Source organism: Pyxicephalus adspersus, chromosome 4 (genome assembly GCF_032062135.1).
Source record: "Pyxicephalus adspersus chromosome 4, UCB_Pads_2.0, whole genome shotgun sequence".
Classification (NCBI taxonomy): domain Eukaryota; kingdom Metazoa; phylum Chordata; class Amphibia; order Anura; family Pyxicephalidae; genus Pyxicephalus; species Pyxicephalus adspersus.
In genome coordinates this window covers 48,625,232-48,635,201 of record NC_092861.1, presented here as the reverse complement: position 1 = coordinate 48,635,201, position 9,970 = coordinate 48,625,232, and the positions used below count along the sequence as shown (strand labels likewise).

At 42.8% G+C, this 9,970-nt stretch overlaps 1 protein-coding gene across 1 annotated transcript; it reads left to right on the top strand.

The window, feature by feature from the left end:
• The first annotated feature begins 1,476 nt into the window (after positions 1 to 1,476).
• Positions 1,477 to 9,944, top strand: EIF5A2 (eukaryotic translation initiation factor 5A2). The gene is made up of 5 exons (XM_072408099.1): positions 1,477 to 1,615; positions 3,688 to 3,873; positions 4,445 to 4,549; positions 7,362 to 7,493; positions 9,783 to 9,944. Exons 2-5 carry the CDS (start codon positions 3,709 to 3,711, stop codon positions 9,843 to 9,845), a joined length of 465 nt encoding a protein of 154 aa, XP_072264200.1. The 5' UTR covers positions 1,477 to 1,615; positions 3,688 to 3,708; the 3' UTR covers positions 9,846 to 9,944.
• The last annotated feature ends 26 nt before the right edge of the window (positions 9,945 to 9,970 follow it).

Here is a 9,970-nt window from a genome sequence, read left to right as displayed (position 1 = left end):
CGCTGTATCTTTTGGCTGCAAGTTAGTTGACAATATAAGAAAATCACCCTCCCAATCAAAGGTAAATACACGCACTAGTTTATTGTTACCCTGGGTAAACAATAGTCATCATCTTTGGTGTGTATAGTGGTCCCCCCCATGTCTAAATGACCAAGCAGGAACCACTGCTATCATATCCTATGAAGGAGACACAACGGGGTGCCTCCGGCTCATCCTTCGCCCTCCACAAAACTGAGCAGTGCTGTCTGTACAGGGCTTGTTCATTCTACTGTCACTGGAAATTATTACCAATTGTTTCCAGAAACAAAAATGTACAGCCGATACATGCCTTTAGGCTAAGTACACACATGCAATAATTGTTGTTGGAAACGATTATTATTATTATTAATATTATTAATAAACAGGATTTACAGTATATAGCGGCAACATATTATGCAGCCCTGTACATTAAATAGGGGGATCCTTTCCAATGACTGCACCATGCATGAACAAGCGCTGTACATACAGCACCTATGGAGAGGGAAGGGGGAGAACAACGGAGCGGCACTCCGCTGTGCTCTTTCCCCTTCACTTTCATTACGATCGTTAGTCATCCATCGACCGTGGATCAGCTAGGATGGTCGTTCGGACGATGGACGATGAGCGTTGTACACACGCCAGATTCTTCGAAAATCAGCCCTGAGCTGGTTATCGGACGAGAACCATTGCACGTGTGTACGTAGCCTTAGTCTTCCAGCAGCTACACCCTGCCCAATGTGTTTTGGTGTTTGTATTGTAAATTTTGCATTATACCCCGGAGATCATTTTCTGCTACTTTCCAGCAATAATAACTTGTGGTGTTTTTACAATGAACGCACATGTAACAATTCTTTGTATTTGCTCGGGGTTTGTGGCATTGGAGCTCTGTATTTCTTGCTGGTGGTTCCTCTGTATACCTGGCATCCCCTCTATGGCTCCTTCTAAAGATTTGTGTGATGATGCCTTGCGTTCCATCATTTTCTGCTGAAAGACTTTTGTAGGAAACAGTAAATCTAAATTCCGAGACAGTGTCCAACAATGGCTGCCTACATTATTATTGTATGCTAGCTTGGGTGGGTCCTGGTGTCAGCAGGCCTCTGCATCTACATAATGTGCTGGTGACTTTTGTCAGCTATCCCTGCACCCCATCCGTTGTGTAGTACTCATTACATATATTCTTATAGTGTATGATGTGATTTCACACAATTACTATTTATTCAGCAAATACTGAGCAGTTTTATCGCACACTTATGAACAATAGAGGCGGCATTGACAGGCTCTATAGAGGAGCTCAGGCCTCAGCAGCCCGTCTCCCTCACACACAAGGATTACACTGCAGCGATGACGTAGCAGCGTGGGCGGGGCGTATTTCTTGTATGTGTCACTTCGCGCCGGATCTTGACGCCGCAGTCCAGCCCACTCTCTCAGCCACGCCCACCCTCGCAAGCCCGTCCATTGTAAATGTTCTCACCGCCCAGCATAAAAGCGGAAGCGGAGGGGCCGCTCAGGGAGAAGCCCCTGTTGTCCCCGCCTTCCCGGGCTGCCGCAGTGAAATTGGGCGCGTTTGCGCAGTGACGTTCCTTTTTTTTGTTGGAAGGTAAGGAAGGGTTAGCATGGCGCCCGGGCTGTTGGCGAATATTTAACGTGACGGGCAATGGACGTGGGCGGTTCGCGCGGTGGTGAAGACGGGAAGCCGGCGGTAGGAGGGGGAGGCTGGCGGCGGGACAGGGTGAGGTCGGCACGGGCGGGGATTCGCGGGCCTGCATCTAGTTATAGCCCGAGGCCTGCGCGCACACCATGCTGCGGTGCCGAGTGTGAGGCGAACCGGGGTGGGGGGAGGGGATTGCCGGTAACAGCTGTCGCCTCACATCCCGGGGTCCATGCCGGACTCTGCTTGAAGCGTGCAGCCGCCATTTCGCGGCGGCCTGTGGGGAGCGCACAGTCATCCAGGCGGGGGGAGGGGAGCTATGCCAGGCCGCCACGACAGGGCGATGCCGGCTCGTGCGCAGCTTGTCCTCGGGCCCGGCGGGGGCACGTGGTGCCGGGGCTTTGTCATCAGGCGGCACCATTGTCTGCCACATGGGCCGCTCCTCTCCGGGGGCCATTACCGGCCCGTACTGGCTCTTATCACTCGCTACAGGGGAAGGTGGAGTTGGATGGTTGCCCGGCTCAGCCTTGAGCCAGGGCCCTTCTAGTGATGTCTGGGCCTCCTGTATACGATTGCTTTGTAACTCCATCCATGGCTTGCTCCGTGTCATTACAGCGTGTATAGCCGGCCCTAGAAGCATGGGGGGAGATGGAAGCTAGACAGCCAGCCCTACTCATCCCCTATACCGGCTCCTATAGTGCTCATTGTGACCAGCAATGCATGCTTACATTATGTTCAAGGTCTGGCTACTACAGAAATGTTACAGCCCTACTCACCAATCCATATTCACCAGCCATTATGTGGGCTGTAAAAACTATTTTTATTGCATCCCCTGCAATATTTGAGCATGAAGCCCAGTTCACTTTGTGGTGGACCCATAGGGGTGTGCTATATTTGCCATGCTTACATCAGAGGCTGTACCATTGAGTAGTTAGAATATCTATGCTGATCATCATGCTGCATTGTCTATTGGGAGGTGCATAGTTACATAGGATTTTGGTAGGGTTATGTATGCACCCTTTCTGTTTTCTGTGGGTGCCAGCTTAATTTTTTTTTTTTTTTTGCTTCTGGGTTTTGTACAACTGTGGTTTTCATGAAGGTAAAGGGCTATTATATGTGGTTAGACCTTATGAGCATGACATGGGTTAGTTAACTAGTTGACTGGAGTCCAGCTGAATAGCTTGTTTGTTTCTATAAATCCCATAGGACTAGAATGTCATTATTGAAATCCTTACACCAGGTTTAGGGATCTTTAATAGATTGATGAAGCTGTACGCTATATAAATTGTTTTTGGTAACTGGGCACAAACCAACCTGTAGGTGCTGTTTACATCTGGGGGTGAACATTAAATCTTTGGCTGTGACTTCTGTTTGGTAGAATGAAACTGGTCACTTGGGACCAGATGTAACATCCAATAATGGATAACTTTACCTATTGGTCTTAATTCTAAAATGTGCTTTGGGTATCTTAAAGAGAAACTAAACTGAAAAGTGCCTAAAAAAAATACTTGCCTTCAATCCCGCAGTGCAATCCATCCGAAGTTCTTCTCTATCAGGTCCTGCATCGTCCCAACATCCATCACCGAGCCGGCGCACGGGGCGCCGCTATCCTCTTCGGGGTTCTTCTCCCTACCTCACTCGACTCAGGCATGAGATTGGGTGACATAGAATGGAAAGAAATTAGGCGATCTCACTGTGCATGCGTGAGATCGCCAATATTTATCTCTTATGGTTCCTTCTGCGCATACTGAAATGCTCGGGCATGCACAGAAGGAGCACCCAAGAGCCTCCCGGGGCCCTTTGCGTTCCCATTCTAGATGATTGAGAATTAGGGGGCGTTGCTGCAAAAAAAGGGTGTTGCCCTTCAAAAAAAAGTTTACTTTACCTTAAAGGGTTGTTTACCCTTTTATGTAAAGTGAAGTGTCTGAATTTAGGTATGCTTTAAGTGGTAAGTTCCTAATTCTGGGGTGATTATATAAAGTAAACATGCTTTAGTTTTCTTCTTTCCTTTTTCTCTTCAGTAAACTTAGACACCCACCAACATGTCAGATGACATTGATTTCCACACTGGAGATGCTGGGGCTTCTGCCACCTTCCCCATGCAGTGCTCTGCCCTGCGTAAGAACGGGTTTGTGGTTCTGAAGTCGCGTCCCTGCAAAATCGTTGAAATGTCAACTTCCAAAACTGGCAAGCACGGTCACGCCAAGGTAAATGTATTGTGGGGTCGTTAAAATGTAAGTTGAATTGTCAGGTATTGTGGGGATTTACAGGTAAAAATGCATTTAAAACTGCGGAGTTCTCCTCCAAAAGTGTATATGTGCTAGTGCAGCTAGAGTTTCTGGCGGAGAATTGGTGACGGTCTGGTTTGTGTTCTCCCTGGCCCCTTCTATCCAGGTGGGTCACCCAGCACTTCTAGTAATCATCCAGCTGTTTTTGTGGTGTTACCGAAAAGTTGGATGACATTACACTATCCACGCTCCTTAGTAGATTCTGGGGAAACATGACCTGCCTGTCGCTGTTACCCATGTAAAAAAAAATGGATATTGAAGATAATTTTGTAATGGACTGCATGCTGCAAAACGCTAAGGGGGATATGGGTAACTTATTGTTGGATTCAAGTTAAAGTACATCTTGCAGCTGTATATCATTCAGGTGCTTAACACTTTACGTTGTCTATGGGGGAGACCTCTACCACATCTCGTGACAGAGGTACTATAAAAACTGTCTTTTATTCTTGTCATGTTGCCGGTTCCGTACTTATGTTCTTGTATTTTGCAGGTTCACCTTGTTGGTATTGATATCTTCACTGGTAAGAAGTATGAAGATATCTGTCCATCTACCCACAACATGGACGTTCCTAATATTAAAAGAAATGATTACCAGGTAATAATATTAAACAGGATTTATATATAGTGCCAACATATCACACATCGGGGTACTTTAAATAGGGGTTCCAAATGACGGCCAGGTACACACAGTGACAGGAGGAGGAGAACCCTGTCCAGACTAGCTTATCTTAAGCTAAATTGTTCTAGGGCATTTAATAACCTCCCTTACTATCTGGACATTTTTTAGGTTTCTTCTATAAATCCAAGGGTGTCTTTACATCAGTTTTATAATATAACTCCTCCACCAGCAACTCCCTCCAAGGTTTTAGATTGTGCTCTCTTCTGGGCTCTGTTAGAAATAAAAATCTGGGAGTGGGGCTAAGGGTATGTATGCACATCAGATGATTCTCCCGAGAACCTGCCATGCACAGCGATTGTTGTCTGAACGGCGGATCCACAGACGAACGATCGTTATAAAAGTGAAGTGGGGAGCAGAGTGGGGTGCTGCGCTGTGTTCTGCCCTCTCCATAGAGCAGAATAGCATCTCGTTCATGCATCGTGCAGTCGTTGATCCTTTCCTATGACAATTATTGCACATCTGTACATAGCCTAAACATATAGATGTGAAAGGTGATTTTTGTCTACAGTTGATAATTTAAAGCAAAGGCAAAAATACCAAAATCTTGGTAATTTTGCAGATTCATACCATGTTCTAGAAATTGGGTTTCAGTTCAGCTTTAAGTTAAAAGAATGTTGGCTTTTAGTGTTACTTTGACATTACCAATAGTAAATAACCTAAATGGTAACAAGCTGGAAGTCTGTTCTAGATGCTCAGGTGGTCCAGAATTATAAAGAAAAATTTGCAAGGCCTCTGTATTTACCAAGAGGAATAATCCTATTATGTTTTGGGGTTTGTAATGAAAGTAAAACATGGGGTGCCCTGCTTTAAAGAATTTTTTCTTTGCTTTGAATTTTAAGTCAACTCTGTGAATATTGAAGTTTTCTGTAAATATATTCTGATTGGTTTTACATTTGCTGAAATAAAGGAATGCAAAAATTACCTCTACTGCATTTTCCTTATGGAAATATTTTCTTTTAAACAGCAATCATTGCTATGCAGTCCTCGTCACGTGGCTCAGCTCTTCCAACAAAAGCATCCCCAATAGGTCCTTGGCACATGTAGGTTGAAGCCCACATTGTCCATGGGAACATTATATTTATAGTGACCCTTTTAAAAATGAAAATCCTTCAGCTTAAACAAAAATACGTAATGCAGTAATGAGGCTAAATTGTGTATACTTCGAATATCTAACACCTGGAAGGCACGGGTGATGTTGCAGAGCAGGCATGTGGTACAATGAAAAGCTAGAATACCGGTAGGATCACTTGTTTACATGAGAACTGTAGGGGATGGTATTTTCTTGACACTGGAAGGATTCTCTTGCCTTCAATTAATTCTGCAAGGCAGAAAGCTAAATGTAAATCTCCCTTAGGCACAGATAACAAAAACCAGAGGTTGAATTTAATCCTGCCCTATGAGGAAGGAGAGTTTTGGATACTTGTCATAAAAGCACGTCCCTTATCTTTACAGCAGTGTCTTCTGAACTTGGTATCATATAGCTTTGTGTAATGGCCTTGTCCAGACTTCTGTGGATGGAGTGCATCTGACAAAGCTTGCTATCCAGTTTGCCCCACCCCTCCCAGTTTAACTACTAGATGTGCAGTGCTTCTTCAGGGTTTACATGGTTGCATTTTTACCTCTGAAGCCATGAGCTAAATAAAGAGCAATATATCTGTGTCTCTGGCATTACAGGTCTGTGAAGTAAGTGGACCATGTTCAAAAAACTAGCAAAGATGTAGTTTACCTCAAACTGCAAACTTCATTTAACCTCCTGGGCGGTAACCTGAAGTGTGGCTGATAGCAGTAACCCCAAGCCACTCTTGGGGTAGTTAAAAAAAAAAAAAAAATAGTCTTACCTGGTCCCACCAGTGTCGTGCTAGGGGCACTACAGGAATTTCAAATTATTTTCTATTGCATTCAATACAAAACTATTGAATGCAATACACTGGATTTATGTCAAAAGCAGTACATTGTATTTGAAATATGAAAATGTATTTTACAGTATAATATAATATGCATATAATAAAGTTTGAAACACAAAAATTGTCAGTTTATTGCATTTATTTAAAAAAAAGTGTATAATTTACTATTTCAAACTTTATTATACACATTATATTATACTGTAAAATACATTTTGAAAGACAATGAACTGCTTTTAGACTTATAAACCCAGATAGAAATAAACTGCCCAGGAGGTTAAAGGTAAGTAGATGATAATTTTAAGTATTCCAGGTTTGTAGCTGGCTTACATGGATGGAAAGCTAGCAAATTGGTTGCTTAACATATCTTAAAGAGCCACAAATGTTAAATATTGAAAAGTGAGGTTAATGTAATGTATTAAAATTTATACAGTAGACTCAGGACTTCAGAGTTCCATTAATCAAGTACTATACTCACCTCCACACTAGGGCCAGCTTTCCTCTCACCGCACCTGCGGACATCTGGCACAGTTCGGAGAGCAGGCACTAGGGACGTTGCAACGTGCGCCAAGAAGGGGCACTGCAGCAGACATCCGCCCGCACCGCCCTGGCATTTTATAATAGAGATTTTTACCCCCCTGCCTTCGTACTAGGCCTGATAGCACGGACGCTGGGTAGTCGAGAGGCTACTGTATCAGGCATGTGCACCGAACTGTCATACTTGCTGACTCCAGCAATTGTCCAGTGCATTGTCTTGTCTCACTCTTGGTCAGCTTTGATGGATTTTGTATATTAGTTTTCTTATCCATAGTTTTTTTCATTCATAGCTTATTGGCATTACTGATGGATACCTGTCCCTGCTGTGTGACAATGGTGACGTACGTGATGATCTCAAGCTGCCAGAAGGTGACCTGGGAAAGGAAATAGAGTCTAGATACGAGGCTGGTGATGAGATTATGGTGAGTAAATTTATCTTCCTTTTCTATTTGGTTTTCTGGTGAAACTTGGTGGAATAGTTAAACTTGCCTCATGTGCACCCATAGTTCTGAAAGGCCCTGTAAAATGATGGGGACGTTTTATATTTATTTTGAGTAAATGAATGAAAATTCTAGGGATTCATTATGCATTTAACACTAGTACCTCACCTGCGGCTGCCCATAATGAAGGGTATAGCTAATGCTTGCTGCTGTAATGTGGTACTTTGAATGTCCTGTATTTTAAAGGCATGTTAAAATTACACAACCTTCCCTTACACTGATTTGAATTCTTAAACTCTTATGGTGTTGTCCAATTCTTGACTATAAATGTGCATTCATTGAGATTTTATACTTGGTGGATGAGGTTTGAATTCATGATCTGGTAAATCGTGAACTTTCTTCCTCTTACATGTTGTACAATCCTGTATCTCCTTGCAGAACCGCCTAGACATTAACTAGCTCTATTCGCCCAGATTATTCGGTGAATGGACTTTTAAAGTTTAATCTGTTCTAGATTGAGTATTTTTGAACAGAGGTTGAATGAACAATGTAATGTTTAAACCTATGGCCTCTAAAGCCTTTCTTCCTATGACAGGCCACAATTACCTGTCCCTTTACCTTTTAAATCTTATTTGTTGGGCCTTCTTCCCCTTTTATTATTATTAATATTAAACAGGATTTATATAGCGCCAACATATTACGCAGCACTGTACATTAAATAGGGATTGCAAATGACAGAATAATACAGACAGTGATACAGGAGGAGAGGACCCTGCCCCGAAGAGCTTACATCTCTCCCCTTCCATCTCTCATGTTACTTATTGGAGGAGCAGGGCCAGTCGGGAAATATTTTAAAGATGGTGGCCTAGGACTAGTTTGAATCTTAGTAGACCAATAGCTAGTTCTTGGTCGATCTGGTACTGTGTCCCCAGACCTATTTCTAGCAGGAGTGTTATTTGGGGAGGATACCCCACTTTAAGCAATTATGTGTTTACTGCACTTGAGCTTAGAACTGCAGCATGGGGTAGAATTCTGGCATGTTTGGGTGGATGTCATCCTGTGCTGGCCAATTATGGTTTGAATCCTCTCCACAGCAGATGCGTATTTGCAAACCTTTGGATTGCCTGGACTTCATGCAAACTGCTCAGTGACTGGCCTTATTTTGTGTATCCCTGAGATTGCACACCCAACTTGGTGCCCTGATTCTTTACTACATTTAGGCTGTGGGTACCTCTCAGTTGTGCTTATGAATAGATGTTGAAAAGCAGCAGCAGCCTGGCTGAATGGCTTTCTAACTTGGTTAGCAGTAAAAGAGCAGAAACAGTATAGATGATGGATGATTCATAGGCCTGTTAAATCACCTCTTCAGTCTCAAGGTTGCTGTACAGTAATTTACTAGAAGTGAAAAACAGTTTTACTTTTTTACTAAAGTAAAAAATAAGTGTTTTCCTGGAGATCAGTTCTGTTTTATTATGCTTATTGTTAGTGTCCAGTAAGGCTGGGAAATGTTGCTAGTTGACTAGTGAACCAAGCAGGAAATGCTGATAGACAGTTGATCATCTTTCAACAAATATTCCTAACGAGCATTTTGTAAATTATGGCCTCAAGATTGGGTCATCAATTAAAAGTAATTTTTGATATATTTAAAACATGTATTTGTATTCCAAAAAAAACTTTCCAATGGGTATATAAGTGCCCTTTTCACTAAGGAAAATTGTGCTATTTTCCAGTTCTCAGTTTCATGCCTGAAGTTTTGAAGGAGGGTTTTGCATTTGCCAGGGGGTGGGTCATGTCTTGCACAGTAGGGAAAATGTTCCCCACCTGTTGCAAAGCAGCCAGTGGTGGCAAACCTGAAAAGTCCTACTGGCATGCCATGCAGCCACTAGGCTTCCTGTAGCTCCTGGCATGAAACCAAGAGACACAAACTGTTCAGCCATTACAGATCTGCCTCCATGATTGTCACTCAGAGTGCCCATAATAAGGTGAGACCTGCTAGGATCATTGTTTGCTACTCATAAAGTTTCCTATCCATGTAATTGCAATAGTTTTAAAAGCACATGCAGGCAAGTAAAATGTCAATAAGATTTCCTTACAGAAGCTAATCTGTAAATGGTCTTCAAAACTGAACAGCAAGTAAAATTAGACCTTGGTGGCTTCTCTGGGTTACGATCAAATGTGTGGATACACAAATTGGGAGTGGTAGTCCATAAATAAAAAAGTACTTGAGATTAAAGCTGTCTTTTTCTTTTTTTTTTTTTTACTCTTTTTCAGATCTCTGTTTTGTACGCAATGGCAGAAGAATGTGCGGTAGCCATCAAGGGCATGACCAAATAAACAGGGATCCCACGGCTCGAGCTTTCTGCTCAGGTCAAGATTAACCACAGATCTTAAATTTGGTTCTGATTGTCACCAAAGCTATGGCCTTCACAAAAACCTCATTTCTTTTTTTTTTTTTTTTT